The sequence below is a fragment of the Suricata suricatta genome, chromosome 4 (genome assembly GCF_006229205.1).
Source record: "Suricata suricatta isolate VVHF042 chromosome 4, meerkat_22Aug2017_6uvM2_HiC, whole genome shotgun sequence".
In the NCBI taxonomy this organism is placed as follows: domain Eukaryota; kingdom Metazoa; phylum Chordata; class Mammalia; order Carnivora; family Herpestidae; genus Suricata; species Suricata suricatta.
The window spans coordinates 8,840-27,051 of record NC_043703.1 but is presented as its reverse complement, the minus strand read 5'-3'; the positions used below and the strand labels follow the sequence as shown (position 1 = coordinate 27,051).

The following is an 18,212-nucleotide window of genomic DNA, read 5'->3' as shown; positions in this document are numbered from 1 at the left end:
CTCATGATACCTTCTGCTTGCCTTGAATTTTGTCCAGAGTAAATTCCACCCATTTGGAATGGAAGAGGCTGAATGAGGCCAGCAGAGGCTGCCATCTTTCAGTTCAGCCTCCACTCGGTGCTTCTCCTCCAGCAAAAGAACATGAATTCACTAATGACAGGCAGCTCACAGGTGAAACATGGGCTGTAGAGTTCCCACTGAGAACAATCCTGATTTTTAACCAGACTTCAAGTACTGACTTGGGCTCAAATCACAAACCATGAGATCATGACCTGAGCTGAAACCAAAGGTCCGACACTTAACAGACTGAGCCACCCAGGCACCTCTCAGAGACCATAATTTAAAGAACTGAACTTCTTGGGGGTTTTCTCTGCTTATTTACATGTTGTTTTAAATCTAAAATTATGTGATAGGATATTCCCTCTTTACTACAAATGTGGTTCATAATAAGCATGGCCACTTCCTCCTTATCCTGTGTTCCCCACAAGGATGGGCTGGCTGGGCTATGGGTAAGCCTGAGGGTTTAACGTTCATGATTTATAATGCTGGTTCTCAACTGTGGCTATATTTGGAAACATGTGAGACTCTGGAAAACAAACCTGCCTGTGCTCTATACCTGTATTTCACTGGCCCAGGAACCAGTAGTTTTTTATGCCTTCCTGGTGATTGATTCTTTTTTTCTTTTTAATATTAAAAAAATTTTTTAACATTCATTTTGAAAGAGACAGACAGAGCATGAGCAGGGGAGGGGCAGATAGAGGGAGACACAGAATCTGAAGCAGGCTCCAGGCTCTGGGCTGTGAGCACAGAGTTCAACATGGGCTCAAACTCACGAACTGTAAGACCGTGACCTGAGCCAAAGTTGGATGCTTAACTAACTCAGCCACCCAGGTGCCCCATAAAGCTTTCCAGGTGACCTAATGTGCAGCCAGCATTGAAAATAACTGATAGGTAACACAGTGTCCATGGGAAAATGCTGGGTAGCAAAGAATGCCCAATCCTCTGCTTGTCAACCAATATTTGAGAAAATGCTACATTCCAGGAATATGACATGCAAGTCTCTGCCCTCAAGAAGGGGGAAATGCTCCAGTAAAAGTCAGCAGCGATAGGTGTCTGGGAGCCATAGAAAAGGTGTCTTGCCCAGCCTGGAAGCAGGAAAGTCTTCCTCGATGAGGAAGTGGTGCCTGGGCTGAGTTTCAAGCAAGACCCTATGCCTCACTTACATGATGACAGCATTAAGTGTGCATGAGAAATCAGATGTCTTGTCCACTAGAGCTCCAATATCAGGTATGACACCAGGATGGGAGTCCACCATGGATATTTTCATGGTGGTTAGATGTTGGCTATTCATACATAACTCAGATGTTTGATAGAACGAAATCCCCAAAGGCCCTCAATACCTTTCAAAGAAGAGGTAAGCCATAAAATTGTAATCTTTCAGTATTACTTTCCCTACCAGTGGTGAAAATTCTCATTTGCACAATTCAACGCAGGAGTAACAATGGCCTCAACATTTACTAAGTGCTCTGCATAGTTTATGCTGTCTTATTCCATAATAACCTTATGTGGTAAGTCCTACAAGTCTACCCCCATTTTGCATAGGAGGAGAACAACTCACTCAAGCTCACATTCAGGCATGCGCACACATGGAGGCAGGTACAAACATAGGTCCCTCTGAATTCACAGCCCAGGCTCTCAACCACTATGTGCACTATCCTCAGCAGGACAGCATGTGCTTATCAAGCATTAAAGCTGTAATTTCCAACAAAGTAGGTCCTTAGCTTTGTCAGTGCCTTACCTCAGTTTTGGTGACTGTCAGGTGGTAGGAGTCCTTTCATGGAGAGAGAGCCTGGCTTCCAGACTCATACTTAATGTAAGGCAGAAGAGAGGGTATGGGGTCCTTTCACAGTTCCACAACCACCAAGAGTATCCAAGGTCAGGCTGGTTTCTATACTCACCACTCTTGCTTTTTTTTCCCCCAGCAACAATGGGTGACCTTCACTCAGGAACCCTGTTCCAAGCAAAGTGCCCTCTGCCTCCTTCACAGGACCAAACAAGACTATTTGGAAGAGGTTTGGCATCAGGTTCCTGGTAGCCTTTCACTTGCATGTGTGTGGAAAGCCCATTCACTCATGTAATCAACTAGCATTCATGTGCCAGGCACTGTGTAGACAGTAGATCCTGTCAGTTCCTGCTTGCCTCACCCGCTGGCTGTGAATCTGAGATGGTCATTTAGCAGAGCCAGTTCCACCTGGCAGAAGAGAAGAGCCCCTTCCCACTAGCAAAGCCTTCCGGGATCCTGGGCTCCCCCTCCTTCTCCCACCTATAAGGAAGCTTGTGAATGATCCTCAGGTCCTCAGTTCATCATCCAGTTCTTTCTTGCTGAGGTGGAAAGTCTGTCTGATTCATTAGATAAGACATTGTGCTAGTTGTTTCCCATATGCCCTATGGCCTATAGGGCATAATGAAAGTTTGTCTAAATTTTTCCCCTCATTCCTGTAGTTTTCCCTTTTGCATTTAGTTGATTTTCTTAAGTGAAATATTTGAATTCTTTATTTCCATTTGCATGGAATCTGTAGCACTTTTCTTTGTGGTTATCATGGGGATCAACATCCTAAAGTTGTAACATTCTAATTTGAATTTGTAGCAGCATAACTTGAGTAACAAACAAAAACTTTGCTCCCTTACATCTCTGTCCCTCCCCCCTTTCAGTTGTTGATGCCACGAGATTACAACTTTATACACTGTATGTCCCCAAACCAAAACTAATTCTTTTAAATGCATTAGTCTCCTAAGTAATGTAGAAAACAAGATAGGGAGTTAGAAAGCCGAGTTACAGTAATACTAGTTTTACAATAATTTTTTCTTTATATGTATTAGTCTCTGAAATCACTTAGCTAAGAAAAAAGTACAGTCACAAATCATTGTTATAATAATACTAGCATTTACAATTGCCCATACATTTACTTTTATGAAGATATTAATTTCTCCACACCACTTCAAGGTAGGGTCTCTGTGTCCTTGCATCTCACCCTGCAGGACTCCACTGAGCATTTACTATGGGGCATATCCAGTGGTCACAGACCCCCTGAGCTTTTGTTTATTCTGGGAATGTCTTGATTTCTCCCTCACTTTTGAAGGACTGTGTATGCCAGATATGTGATTCTTGGTTCACATGGTTTTTTTTCCTTTTAATTTAACCCAGTGTCTTCTGGCCTATAAATTTTGATAAGAAATCTGCACATATTCTCATTGAGGATCCTGTGTATGTGATGATTTTCTTCTCTTTTACTGCTTTCAAGATTCATTCTTTGTTTTCCTTTTAACTATAATGTGTCTCTGAGTTCATACTTCTTGGAGTTTGTTGAACTTCCTGGATGTGTACACTCAGGTATTTCCTCAAATTTGGGAAGTTTTCAGCCATTTATTTCTTTAAATATTTGCCCTGCCCCTTTTTCTCTCTCTTCTCCTTATGGGATGCCCACAAAATGTATGTTGGTCTACTTGATGGTGTCTTACCGGTCTCTTAGATTCTGCTTGCTTTTCTTCAATCTTTTTTCTTTTTGTTCCTTGGAGTGGATAATTTCCATTTCCCTGTCTTCAAGTTCACAGATTTTTCTGTTTGCTCAAATGCATCTTTGAATCCTTCTAGTGAATTTTTCATCTCAGTTGTTGTATTTATAGCTCCAAAATTTTTTTGGTTTCTTTTTAGGATTTTGATCACCGTTATTTCCATTTTGTCCATACATCATTTTGTTGACCGTCTCCACTTCCTTAGTCCTTTGAGCATCTTTAGGACCATTGTTCTAGAGTCTTTGCCTAATAGATCTGCCATTAAGTGTTTCTCAGGAACAGTTTCTGTGGATTTTTTTTCCCTTTGAATGGGTCATACTTGTGTTTGTCTATCTTGTGATATTTTGTGAGACACTGGATGTTTGGATCTAAAATGTATAACTGTGTAAATCAGTTTCTCCTCCTTCCCCAGGGTTTCCTGTTTCCCTTTCTTATTAACTGCTCTGTGCTGAGGATCAGCCTGAGGTGTAAAGTGTCTTAGGTCTCTTCTGAGCCTTTCTTGGGTATTCATGGTCACTTTTTTTTTTTAAATTTTTTTAATGTCTTTTATTTATTTTTGAGAGACAGAGAGAGACAGCGCGAGCAGGGGAGGGTCAGAGAGAGAGGGAGATACAGAATCCGAAGCAAGCTCCAGGCCCTGAGCCAGCTGTCAGCACAGAGCCCAACGCGGGGCTTGAACCCACGAACTGTGAGATCATGACCTGAGCCGAAGCCAGCCGCTTAACCGACTGAGCCACCCAGGCGCCCCTCATGGTCACTTTCTAATCTTCCCTATACATGCAGCTGTTTTTGAATGTCTTAGTTTTTAAACTCTGGCTTCCCAAAGGGGAAAAGCAAAACTGAGGTTGGGGCAGGGGGTGGGGTGGGGTAGAATGGAGTCCTTGCCCGTTAAATATCCTGACAGTCACTTTGGATGGGGTGGAGAAGGGATTGCAACAATGGGGAAGATAGAATGAGAATGCCTGTCTGCCTCTCTGCCTGCACCTCTTTGAACAGAACTAGAAGTTAGCAGTCAAAGTGCAGATCCCCAGTATTTGGAAGACAGGGGCCTTTTTACCCACCTTAGTACCTAGAAGTTGAGGGCAAGATGCTCTTATGGCCAGGATTGGGGGATGGGTAACTGTGTGAAGAGCTAAAATTTACTCTCCAAGCCTTTCCCTGGAAACTGCAAGCCTTCAACAGACTTGAGTTCCAAATAGTTCTATCAGATAGCTTCTACCATTGTAATTGGTGTCTACGTGGGGGGACAGAATCCCGGTGCATCCCACTCCACCATCTTCGCGGAATTCTCATTGGGATTGATTGGCTTTTACTATTTTCCTATTTCATATGACCTAGAACTCTCCCATTTATACAAATCAATAATTTATTAGGCCTTCCATGTATTTCACCTAGTCCTCTTGTGGCCCACGACAAGCATTTGCAACAGATTGCCTGGTGATGGAAGCAAGAAGTTAATTAAAATTATGCTCAAACCAATTAAGCCACTAATTGGTGAGGATCAAAAGTGTTGAAACGTCTGATTGTATTCCAGTGGTTTTTTCAGTCTTAAGATTTGGTGTAGCATCCAGTCTGGAGAATTTATAATGAAAATGTAGCATTCTTGCACTTAATCAATACTAAATGAGGCCCAATTCAGTCTTACGGGGTTTTTCTGTTCTTTCTCCAATTCTTAAAATAAAAAGCAGTCCGGCAAGAGTAACATTGGAAGGTGGAGGACACTGTGCCAGGCTTAGTGAGGATAGCAGTATAATAGGAAACGGAGCAGTTTCTTGGGGGAAAAAATGAGCAGGGGGGGGTGCGGTTTGGAAGGTTGCTTAAGTGAGGTATGGTTTGCCAATATAAGATCGTAAGTAACTGGACCTTAAATGTGCAACATAAAATCAGTCTTGCGGAGACCTTATTTCAGTGTGTAAAGGGTGAGTGGGGGGTTGACCTCGAAGTCCCCAGACTACAAGCAGTCTACTGTACTAATACATGTACAAAGTGATGAAACACTCACAGGCCAGTGAGGTGGTCACAGCAGATATACTGCATAAGAAACCTAGCTTGCAAAAGGCCAAGCAGAGGAATCAAAATCCCAAATTCAAGCCCAGGTCTAGTAGACAGTGGCCCCAAGAGATGTCTAAGTCCAAACCACCAGACCCTGTGATTATGGCAGTTTATATGGCAAAGATTTAGGGCTGCTAATTAGCTGCCTTCAGAATAGGGAGATCATCCTAGATTATCTCCGTGGCCTAACGTAAAGATAAGGTCTCTCACCTGGAAGAGGGAAGCAAGAGATGTAGGTGCTAGCAAGAGCACTGTGAGCCAATAGAAAATGTAAAGAGAAGGGAATGGATGCTCTTCTAATGCCTCCAGGAAAGGCAGCCCTGCTGACACCTTGACTTTGGCCCTGTGAACTACAGAAATGTAAGAAAACAAATTTGTGTTGTTTTAAGCAACAAATCTGTCACTTATTATGGCAGCAATAGGAAACTAATACACCACATGCTCAAAATTACTCAACAGAAACTGCAAGATTGAGAAGAGGGGACAATTTCAGGCTTTTGAAGATCTAGGGATGTAATCAGCTTAAAAGATGCCCCTCTTGATTTTATGATCCTTGAAGATCCAATTTGGTAAGCATCCTTCTACATCTTCATCTAAGACAAAAAGCTATAATTCACACCAATATTTAAAACAAAAGCAGTTCTTCATGTACTTAGATTTAAATGAAAACTAAATAGTCTACCTAAAATGTAATGGTGTCAGGTCCACAGATGTTGAGTGAAAGATGGTATAGTTTTTTATATTATATAAAATAATTTGACTGAGATCATTTAAAATAGTTGTAATTACAGAAGAAATTAGAAATGAAAACATAGACAGGGTCACATTGATTAGAATCATGATGGTATTGTATAGAAAGCAGAATTACCAAGGTTAAAAAAAAGGGCATTAGGTTACTTTGACTGGAGAGGAAAAGGGGGAAAAAAAGGGGGAGGCGGGAGAGCCACAAGTGAGATGAGGCAAGAACATGGTAGCTTAGAGGCCAAAACTATTCATCACCCCCCACTTTAGCATAATATCCTCTGTATTATGGAAAAACTCACCTAAGTCGGCAAGTCATGGGATCTAGTTGGCTCCACCTTGAGCAAAGGTCTAGGAAGGATTCTGTGAGAGGTATGCACCAAAGAATGTAAAATCCTAAGGAAAATAATGTGTTATACATAACACAGTTGGCTTGAGACTGCAGGCTTCAAAACGGTTTCTGAGTGCTGTACATTCTCTTTTCCAGTAGTAATTTTAATCAAGTTAGTATAGATGAGAAAAAGACCACTGTATATCCAAGATATCCTACCTGTCCTACTTGTTGGCCTAGAAGGAAATACAAAAGTAGAAGCTTGTTCTCAATGTGCCCAGTGTAAACTGACAACACCGTCCACTACTCATAATGCTTTTCCTGCCAGACTGTGCTCAACTGAGAGGGGAGAGACCTGGAGCCTATAAGACTTTCCCAGTATTCTGTAAACACTAAGTCTTCTCAGTTGGCATGTTAATTATGATGTTACAAAAAAAAGAGTACTCCCTATTCAAAAATGTCTGGAAAGAGCTTAAAGGTAGTCTCCCAATCCTTGGCTACAGAGGAAGAATTCTCTTAGCACTAAATGCTTCACTGTACACGAGTCAGCCAAGATGTGGATATGCCACAAGAAGCCCTGCCTAGGGCAGCTTTTTCCCTCAGTAACCTGACCACAGAACTGAGAAAACACAGCTTAGAAAATGCTTATCCAGATATGAAAATTAGCATGCTGAAAATAGGGGGACAGTAAATAATGGAATTTGGGAATCATACTATGAAAATTACACAAAAGAAGACACACACATGACGATGCTGCTGACATGAAAGCCTTTGCTTTTAATTTGGTCGATACACATTTGACAAAATACTTTGGAACAAAGTAATCCACAAACAGGCACAAGGTATTTACAGTAACAACTGTGGAAAACATACAACTGACATACTCTCAAACAGAAATGTCTACTTACAAAATTTTCTACTATGAATCTGGAAGACTCTCAGTTCCTACTCATTACCAGATCTGAAATCCCATTAGTGGTGTATGTGCCCCAGGAGCAGGAAGTGTAGTTCTGACACATTTGGCAGTTAAGGATCATCTATTGGTGTGAACTCACAGGGAAGAAAAGAGCCAGATGTGGGGGTGGGGAAGCGCAGAATGGAAGACTCCAAAGGAAACATCTAAGGACAAGACCTAAGTCATATTCATCTTTCCAAGTCTCCTAGAGGAGAAGGCTGCAAACATTTTCAAACTTACTTGACCTCTCTTCTTTAAGCAGAAAATCTGCAACCCTGAGACTCCAATTTTCCATGACATCAAAGCTAATAAACATCTAGAACTGCTCAAAATTCTAACTTTATATGATCAAATAGGAATTTCAAAATAACTTTTATGATCTGAAGATACGGAAAAGAAAACATTTCTCAAATTTTTCATGCCTAATTGTTAAACATTCCAACTAATAATTTCCATTTTCTGAAGTTAGTTTCACAAAAAATAGATACACTGTTTTATATCGAATACAACTTGCTCTTGGACTGCCTACATCTTCATATTATTCAAGTATATTTTAAGAAATCAGAGAAATTTATCCATCTGGAATATAGTTACAAATTTATTAACTTAACAAGACAGCCACATAAACAGAGGCCATGAAAAAAAAGGACCAAATGTTTACCCTTTGTAACATTACTGATACAAACACAGTACACCATACACATCAACATCTACTGTTCCAACTATGCTACTTAACTATGCTTTACACAGTTTCAACAAACTTTGTAGATAGTATGTCCACACCATGTGTAAAAATCAAATTTGCTGCTCCTCCAGTGGCTGTTCAAGAGCTTCCATTAGCTTTTTATTTGCCTCTTCATTATGCCGGCTTTGACAATGAGTCAAATGTTTCTTAAAGCCTCTTGGGAAATTTGATTCAAAATTACAACGTGGACATTTAAGTAAACTTTGCCCATGGGCTGCTACATGATTTTTAAGGAGAGACTCCAAAAGAAAAGCCTTTCCGCAGATTGTACATTTGTAAGGGCTATGAACATTATGCTTATTAACCAAATGATGCAAAACAGCACCTTTTTTCATAGCTCGACAGCAACAAATTTTGCAATAATACTTTCCTTTTCCACGCTTCATATATTTTGCAATCTCTTCTTCAGAGATAAAAGCCTCTTTTTCTTCAGTAAATTGTAATACGTTTTTGGACTGCTCTGGACTAGTCATGTCCATTTTGTTCTCTTTACTAAAATCAATAGATTCCACATCAACCTGCTCTTGATCACTGCTTGATTCTTGGCCCTTGCTGTCTATCACATCTAAATCTGCTTTAATATACTCACTGCTACTAAGCTCAGCATCTGAGCTCTCTTGGTTGTCTTTCTTGAGCTTCTTTGAGGAAGGAAATAAAGTGTCTTCTAAGAGTTTCTTAGGTGTAGCTAGTAGTTCTTCCTGAACCAAAATATCACACTTTTGGTCATCTATGGCATCTGTCTGTAGTTCATCACCAAGCTCAACTGACTTCTGAGATTCTGAGAAGATAGCAGATTTGGGAAGTTCCGGGAAAAGGGCATGTTTCCGGGGCTCTGGAAAAAGAGCACGTTTTCTTGGTTCAGGAGAAGCAGGAGGGGGTGTTTTGGTGGACTCAGCAAACAGGGCAGGTTTTCTAGGTTCGGTATCGAGAGAGAGAACAGGCTTCCAGATATCGGAGGTGGCTTTGGGGGACTCAGATGATCCAGGTTTCCGGGTCTCGGGGAAGACAGGTTTCTGAGGCTCGATAAAAAAGGAAGACTTCCAGAGGTCAGGGGAACCACCACGGGAACTTTTCTGGGACTCGGGAAAATCAAGTGAAGCAGGGGATGTCTTCCGCTGATCAGGAGACAGCTTCCAAAGCTCTGGAGACCCTGAAGGTTTTCTGAGCTCTGGAGACCCCGCTGGACTGCGGATCTCCGGGGACAATGGTGGACCTGGTTTGCGAAGCTCAGGAGACAAGGGAGGTCCTGCTTTACGAAGCTCAGGGGACACTGAGGGAATGGTTTTCCAATGTTCAGGTGACAAGGTGGGAGTTGTCTTTCGGAGTTCTGGAGGGCCAGACTTCCACGACTCAGGAGATGCGGGGGGAGACTTCCAGGAACCAGGGGAGACCGACGAAGACTTCCAAGATGCAGGGGACACAGAGGGAGTTGGTTTCCACGGTCCAGGTGAGATAGAAGGAATTGGCTTCCAAGGACCAGGAGACACAGATGGAGCAGGTTTAGCTGGCTTCCACGGTCCTGATGATGCCGAAGGACTGGATTTCCAAGACCTTGGAGACCCAGGTGGCCCTGGCTTCCAAGAACCTGGTGACACAGCTGGGGCTGGTCTCCTTGGCTCCGTGGAGGCAGCAGGGAATGGCTTCCAAGGTTCAGGAGACTCCGATGGGGATGGCTTCCTTGGCTCAGGGGAGATAGTCCGGGCTGGCTTCCGAGACTCTGGAGATGCAGTTGGGGAAGGACCCCAAGGTTCAGGGGAAGCAGCTAAAACTGGTGACTCTGGAGAAGAGGCTGAAGGTGGCCCCAATGTTTCTGGGAAATGGGAGTGTTTCTGGGATTTGGGATTAAGAAGAGTGGCCTTTACTGGCTCAGAAGATAAAGGAGTAAGTTTCTGTGGTTCTGGAGAAGGAATAGGGACTGGTTTCTGAGATTCAGAAACAGGGACTGATTTTGGAAGTTCAGGAGAAGAAAGAGTGGCAGATTTTGGAGGCTCAGGAGAAGGAAGGGAAGGTATCTGTGGCTCAGGAGTAACAACAGGGCCAGGCTTCTGAGGCTCCAGGGAAGTGAGAGGAGTAGGTTTTGGGGATTCAGGAGACAAAATTGGGCCAAGTTTCTGTGTCTCGATGGAAAGGGTAGGTATGGGTTTTGGGAGTTCTGCTGAATTAGAGGCTACTTTCTGGTGTTCTGGAAGAGGAGAGCTCTTCCCAGGATCTGTTTCTTTGCTTAGCTGAGTTTTTGGTTTCTCATTCCACTTCTCTGGGCCTGCATGTTTGGATGTGATGTGATAGTACACATTAGAGTACATCTTGCTGGTGAAGAAGCATTTATGGCAGTGGAATAGCTTTGCACTTTTCTGGTAAAATATCATTTTACCTAACCCACCAGCATCCATTTCATCACAAAATTCTGGATGGATGGTGCCCATGTGGATTTGCACATTTTCATAATCTGTGCCTCGGAAACTGCAGTGGTCACACTCCAAACGTGCTGATGGCTTACGGAGCTCCTGGAATACATCCATTTCTCTTTCTGTTATAACACCCACGATTATAGTCTTTAAAAACTTTCAATAGCGCTGCAATAAAGTAAAAATTAATTATTTTCAGGGAATGTAATTTTAAATAAAATAATGTTCTAGAACTTTTCATTCTATAACTGCATAATTTTAAGTCCAGAATGGCATGTGCATTTCTCAGATAATATTCAACAAAGATTTTGAAGAAAAAAGAGAAACAGAACTAATTTTTTTTTTTTCAGTAGTGGAGCCTTAACACAGGGCTTGAATTCATGACCCTGAGATCAACACCTGAGCTGAGATCAAGAGTCAGATGCTTAAATGATTGGGTCACCGAGGTACCCTGTGATGTAACTAATTTTTAACTGAGCCCCAGAACTGCTACTTTTATAAATATCCTCTCATTTAATCCTCCTAACACTTATGACTCAGTATTTTCATTTACAGATGAAGAAACAGGTTCAGAATGGTACCTTACCCAGGTTCTAGGTACCAGTGGTACCAGTGACCCAAGCCTGATGCCAGAATTACCTAGCATGTGCCTTATACATTGACTCTGAAAGTCTGCATCAACAAGCTGTCAGCACATACGAAAAGATGGCTTTTAAAAAATATCAACACACTTTGTAATCCATCCTAATATAAAGTATTTTATTCTTTCATTTAAAATGAATTATTTTCTGTCCCCTGCTTTTCTAGGCACTTGGGTTTAAAGAGGTGTCTCACACTATGGTGTGAACACTGGCTGCAAAGGTAAGAGTGAAGGGCGACAGAGAAAAGGCTGTCAGGAAGGAAGCTCGAGCACAGGTCCTGAATGATGTTCAAGGAGTTTGCTTAGCAAAGGGCAACCCCCAGGACATCATTAAGGCAGGAACTTGCTTGCCAGTAATTATGACTTTTTAAAATTTTAAACAAGCAAGTTTTCTAGGATGGTGAAAAGTAACAGAAGCTGAGAGTTAAAAATACTCATTCATGTAGAACAAGATATTTACAGAGTATCACTTGTTCTAAGACTACACAATCTCTCACAAAGACACACTATACAAATAGGATATTGAACACAATGGTCTGCAACTTGCTTTCATTTAAATAAGAGAAGGTGGCTCAACAGATTCAAGACCAGGCTCCTGAGGTTTTAGGTAAAGCCAGACGAGGAGTAGGCTTTGGTGATTCTAGAAATGGAACTAGGCCAAGTTTTTATGTTTCTCTGGAGAAGGTACAGGTTGCAGGAGTTCTGATGAATGATGATGACCGCTTTCTAGGACATTTTTACATAGAGGAAGCATTATATTTCCTTGTACGTATCTTAAATATGAGGGTATTCCTGAAGGGAAAATTCCTACAAATTACCTAGGTCAAAGGCTCTTTGCATTTAAAACTGATAGATTTCACCGACCTCTCAAAAAGTTACAGTAGTATTGCATACCAACGGACAGTTCAGGGACAATTCCCCAACTCCCTCATCAACACTATTATTAACTTCTAATCATTGCTACTTCTTGGGTGAAAACTGGAATCTCATTGTTTTAAGGAGCTTTTCTTTAATGAGAAAGAGTGAACATTTCCCCCTTTTTTATTCGACATGTGTATTTCTTTTGTAGGATATGCCCTGTCCATTTAATTATCTGTAAATAGTCTCTGCATAAAAGAAATCAGTCATTCTACTTAAGATACTTTCCTAGTTTATCATGTATCTTGAGCTATGTGTACGCTTTTTTCACACACAACTGGGTCACATAAAAATTTAAAAAAGGTTTCCTTATGAATTTTTAAATTATGCTTTCCCACTCCATTACTTTTAAAGCAGTCTGTATGTTCTTCCCATGATTTTGATGGTTTCATTCCTTTTTTTTTACATTTGTATTTTTACTCTGTCTTGTATAAGACATGGGATAGCCTATTTCTTCAGCTTATTTCTTCCCCCTAAATGGACAGTTCTGTGGTCTCTGCAACCCTTTTCCTCACCGATGTGTAATGTTCCATTTAGCATTTGCTAAATTTTGTCTTTATGAATCTATTCTGAACTCTTTTCCTTTCTTAATTTTTTAAGGTAATCTCTACCCCCAAACTCATGACCCCAAGATCAGGAGTCCCACGCTCTTCCAACTGGACTCCATCCTAGTCTCCACCAGCTCCATCTGGAATGTTCTTCTCAGCAATGGAAACCCAACAACTGCGAAAACAGTTCTGTAACATACAGTTTATCCAAGTGCGTCACAAAGTCTTTTCCCATTACGTTATGTCCCATCCTTTACCAAAAAGGACATGCAACGTGCTCTGTGCTAATAGTAATTACAGGGTCAAAATGTATTCCTTCCATGTTACTGGTCCTCAGAAAACAGTACAGATTAGAGACATTTACTATGTTTACAGGATCACCCTTTAGTAATTTCAAAAACATTAATTTGAAAGCTTTAACATTTCTGGGGCACCTAGATCAGTTAAGTGTATTAAAATTATGGAAACTTTTCCCATCTTATCAAGAAACTGGTATATAGTAGAATTTTCTTACTTAGTGACTCTCTCCTCTCTTTGCCTAATAGAGTCCCATCAACAAAACAACTTTCTTTAATTTCTATATGGTAACTCACCAACTTTTACCAATACCAACTCATAAAACATTAGTTATCCACAAGCCCAATAAGTGTATAACACAGGGATCCGATTATGAACTGGAGGGGTATAAAGCATTTCCTTCCACTCTCGTAGAAATGACTGAGCACAATATTCTATTGCCAGGAAGGTTTACATGAAAGAGAATAAAACAAAAGTACAACTCATATGTAGATATCTGTGCCACAGTGCCATAGTAGAGAGCTGGTCCTCTCTTTAGCCACACCCCTGGTCCTGACTACTACCCAAGTCCTGTGGATCCTTTCTATCGGCAAAGCTCTACCACTATGTCTTCTTATTTCTACTTTCCATCAGCTGTATCTCTGTTTCTTGCCTCTCTGGAAATTGTACACTCACTCTACATTTTACAGCTGCTCCTATAAATGAGTCTGTCTTTGATGAACACCACTTGGCCTAAGTCTGCTGGCTTTGGCCCGGAGTGGCCTCCAGCCACCTCGGCTTGTCTGATTGGACGAACTCCTTTGGTCTTTCAGTGCTGTCTCTTAAATCATCAGCTCTCCCACCCTTCATCCAGTGCCAGTCAGTCAGTACCACACCCATCCCATTCCCTTTCAAGCTCCTCACTCTTTAAAAGTCCCCAGCTCTCCCACCAGCCCCTCCCTATTTCCTCTTCCTATAACCAACTTTTCTGGCCAATCTCAAAGTGCTTACTACCCAAACCTGCCTACTCCCAAACCTCCTATCATACTCTAGTAACCTCTTAAAAAAAATTAAAAAGAATGGTACAAAATTCACTTCTCAACCCCCAAACTCTACTGTATAAATGCATATCTAGACACATTCCTGCATCATTTTATAAGCAGTTTTTCCTTAAGAAATCTAAGCACTTTTCAAAAATGTTCATATCTTAAAAAATATTCTTCTAAATGTTAAAAAGGAAACAAAAACATATGCACAGTAAACCTGGTAGAATAACATTATAAATTCAGGACAGGTGCTTTTAGAGCAGGAAAGAAATAAAGACCAACATGCTTTTCCCTGGTAGACTTACCAGCTATCTTCCTAGAAGTCTTAAAAGTCTTTCTTCAAAGGGCAGGCAAGTCTACATGGCTTTCTGACTTAACTACAGAAAAGAGCCTGTAGGACATGAAGAACAGAGATACACAGAGGAGACGTAGGACCTGAAAAAAATAAATGAGGTAGAGTCAAACCTACATTTCTGTGATCATCTGTGACCCTGCAAAAGAATTCTGCCTATTTCTCTTGCTGTCCTGCTCCCTACAACAGCAACAAGGATCCAATCCAATAAGCTGAACACTTGCTTTAATGAAATACCAAAGGTGACCATGGATACTACCATGTCTAATTCCACTGTAAAATCCACTACAGAATTAATGCTTGTGTTTAGTTTAACCACAGCACTCTTGAGCCCACCACCCCACTTCAGCTGATGCGACAGCACTCAGCAGACAACACCAGGCATATAAAACTCTTCACGATCTGTCTGGCCCCTGAATAGACTAAGTACTGACCCATCTGTAACTCCCCCACAAACCAAGCCTCCGGACCTTCGCACATGGAACCTTTCTTTACGCTTCCCTTCTTGCCACCCCAGCCATCAGGCACGTTTCTCTACCCCTCGTGCAGAATTAGTTCTTAAATAGTGGCCACTCCCACCCCGCATTCTCTTTGTCTGCACACCTCCAGTGTAGGCTTCACCCTCTGGCATTATTAGAGTCTGACTCTCTGAGGGCAGGGACTACCCATTCTCCCTGCAGCCCCTGCGTATCCCTGGCACATGGTATATGCTCAGGAAGTATGTGCTTGTTACCTCTAAAACATCCTGTCATGAAGACTGGAGACCTGACCTTAGATTTACAAGATCTTTTTTAAATTTTTAAAAAATATTTATTAATTTTTGAGAGACAGAGGGCGAGCAAGGGAGGAGCAGAAAGAGGGGCACACAGAATCCCAAACAGGCTACAGGTTCTGAGCTGTCAGCACAGAGCCTGATGTGGGGCTCAAACTCACTGACTGTGAAATCATGACTTGAGCCAAAGTCGGATGCTTAACGGACTGAGCCACCCAGGTGCCCCAGATTTACAAGATTTTTAAAACTAGAAGAGACCTGAGCGATCATCCAGTCTCCGAATCATTGGGATTTAGAGCAGAGAGACCTCAGGGATCATCTACTTTAAAAACTTCAATGTACGGCTGAGGAAATTCAAACCTAAACATTAATTTGCTCAGACGCAAATAATCAGCATCTGACAAAGGACCAGATTAAACTTCTGTCATCTACCCAGGTTCTTTCTGGTATATCTTGACGAATGCCCTGGAATTTGGCAAGATCTTGACAAGCCACTATCGTGCACAAAATCAGTAAGATGAATCTACAAAGAACACTGGACAGAATGTCCCAGTGGATCACCATCTTCAGCTCCGGGCAGCAAGGACACTCTGGGTCTATAATAGAGGGGAACACGTAGAAGAAAGCAACGGGATGGCAGGCAGTCTTTAGGTGTATTTTGCGGGTATAGAAATGGATTAACTTCAACAGTGGAAGAAGTATGGATTAATATGTAAGGTGTCCTAGAAAAAGCAAGTGGAAGCCAGCAGGGTTATATATTACTCAATCACAGACTAGAATGAGTTGCTCTGCCAGTAAGAGCCCTCCATAATTTTAAGTCCATGACCAGTATAGGACTGAAAGGGTCATCCGAGGACTTGATTCCAAACTCTTTACTTTAGAAATGAGAAAACTGATGCTGATGGAGAAAAGCGCCCAAGAACACAAAACGCAGGTCAGAGAAGTAACAGAAGATCCTGATTTCCTGATTCTGGATCTCTGCTGTAACACCATGAGGTCTTTCCCACAGGGACGCTACAGTAGTGAGTCCAGAATTCAGCTTCTGAATAGAGGCCACAGAGATTCGTTCCAGCTTCCCACCTCCTCCCCAACCCCACTAAATTTCAGAGCTCCTAAGCCCAAGTATAAAAGTAACTCTACAAAAGTTTCTCTCAGCCTCCTTTCTGCTTCTGCAGACTACATGCAGTCCCTAAAGAAAGTTCCATCATTAGCCGTTTGCCAGGCCACCAGAACACGCTTATCTCCTATCCAATAGCTTCCTTAAAGTCTAACACCACAGCTTGTCTTTGAAAACATTCTGATGCACAGGTTTTAAAAATAAACGTAGAAAATTAAGTACAGTATGGTTACAACTAATCGGGTCCTATTAGTATATATCCACTAGCATTGCTCTTCACCCCTAAAAATTAATTAAAAAGCAGTAAACTTTATTTTTAGTTTTAAAGAAGAAATTGAAAGGAAGTTTCAGCTTTTATATACCTTCTTTCCTCCTCTGCACACAACTTCTATTGACATTTGTTAGAACTGAAGAAAGAATACTGGTGTATTATTATTACTCACTAAAGTGCACAGTTTAGTTAGGGGTCTTCCTACCTGCTGTACAAGTATATACATTTTCACACACAACAGTGTCCCATACCCAGCATTACAGAATTGGACAGAAGAATGTCACAGCCATAACAATTCCCTGCACTCCTCATTAACCACTGATCTTTTTACTGCCTTCACGGTTTCTGCTTTTCCCCCGCACATTTAAAAAAGTTATGGTAAAATTCAACAAAGTTTACCATGTTAACAATTCTCAAAAGCACAATTTAATGGAATTAAGTATACCGCAATGTGGTACAAGTCTCACCATTATCCATTTCCAGGACTTTTTATTACCACAAAGAGAAACTGTACCCATTAAACAGTAACTCCCCACTCCCCCTAGCCCTTGGTAATCTCTATGCAATTTTCTGACCCTATGAGTGGAATCACACATTTGTTCTTTGGTCTGGCTTATTTACCTTTCCACATCTATACTACAGTATGCATTAGATTTGTATTCCCTTTTAAGGATGAGCCACATTCCACAATTTGCTTTCCATTCATCTGTTGATAGACATTTGGAATATTTCCACCTCTGGCTCATTTTGAATAAAGCTGCTAGCAACATTGGTGTACAAATATCTGAGTCCCTGCTTTCAATTCCTTGGAGTTTAAACCTAGGAGCAGAATTGCTGGATCTTACAGTAACTCTATGCTAAAATCTGAGGAACCACTGACCCTATTTCCATAGCTGCTGGCTGCATCACTTTACGTGGCTGCCAGCAGTGCACGGGTGTGCCACCTTCTCTGCATCGTCCCCAACACCAGTATTTTTTCCTTTGATGGCAGCCATCCTAGTGGGTGTGAAGTGGTATATCTCATTCTGGTTTTCATTTTCCTAATTTTGATGTCTGGAAGCATCCTGTGGAGCATCCTGCGACGTGCTATTGGCCATCTGTATCCCTCGCCCGTTTTTCAAGCCAGGTTTTTTCTGTTGTTGAGTTGTAGAAGTTCTTTACATATTCTGGGCACTAACCCCTTCCCAGCTACACGATTACGTGTCTCCCACTCTGGGTTGCACAGCTCAATTTTAAGCAGCAACAATGACAAAAGCCCACGTCGACTGCGTCCTGGCCTGAAGCGGAACGAGCGCTTTCCTCCCGGAGCCGGTTCCCGACCACCCCGCGGGGTCCCGCAGAGCGTTTCCCGCCTCCTCCAGAGAACGCGGGGCTCGCCACCCCGCCCCCGAGGCCCACCCCGCCGGCAGACCCGGCGCAGGCCGCTTCTCGGTGCACGCCCCGGGCGGGGTTCCTCGGACCCGGGCCTTG

At 41.9% G+C, this 18,212-nt stretch overlaps 1 protein-coding gene across 1 annotated transcript in view; it reads right to left on the bottom strand.

Annotated features, from left to right (window-relative positions):
• Positions 1–7,451: 7,451 nt before the first annotated feature.
• The window catches only part of CHAMP1 (chromosome alignment maintaining phosphoprotein 1), a 12,793-nt gene continuing 2,032 nt past the window's right edge, over positions 7,452–18,212 (bottom strand). The window contains exons 2-3 of the mRNA XM_029936384.1: positions 14,536–14,665; positions 7,452–10,970 (exon numbers count right to left, since the gene is read on the bottom strand). Coding sequence (XP_029792244.1) covers positions 8,448–10,916 — 2,469 coding nt within the window. The 5' untranslated portion in view covers positions 10,917–10,970; positions 14,536–14,665 and the 3' untranslated portion in view covers positions 7,452–8,447. The remainder of the gene's footprint in view (positions 10,971–14,535; positions 14,666–18,212) is intronic.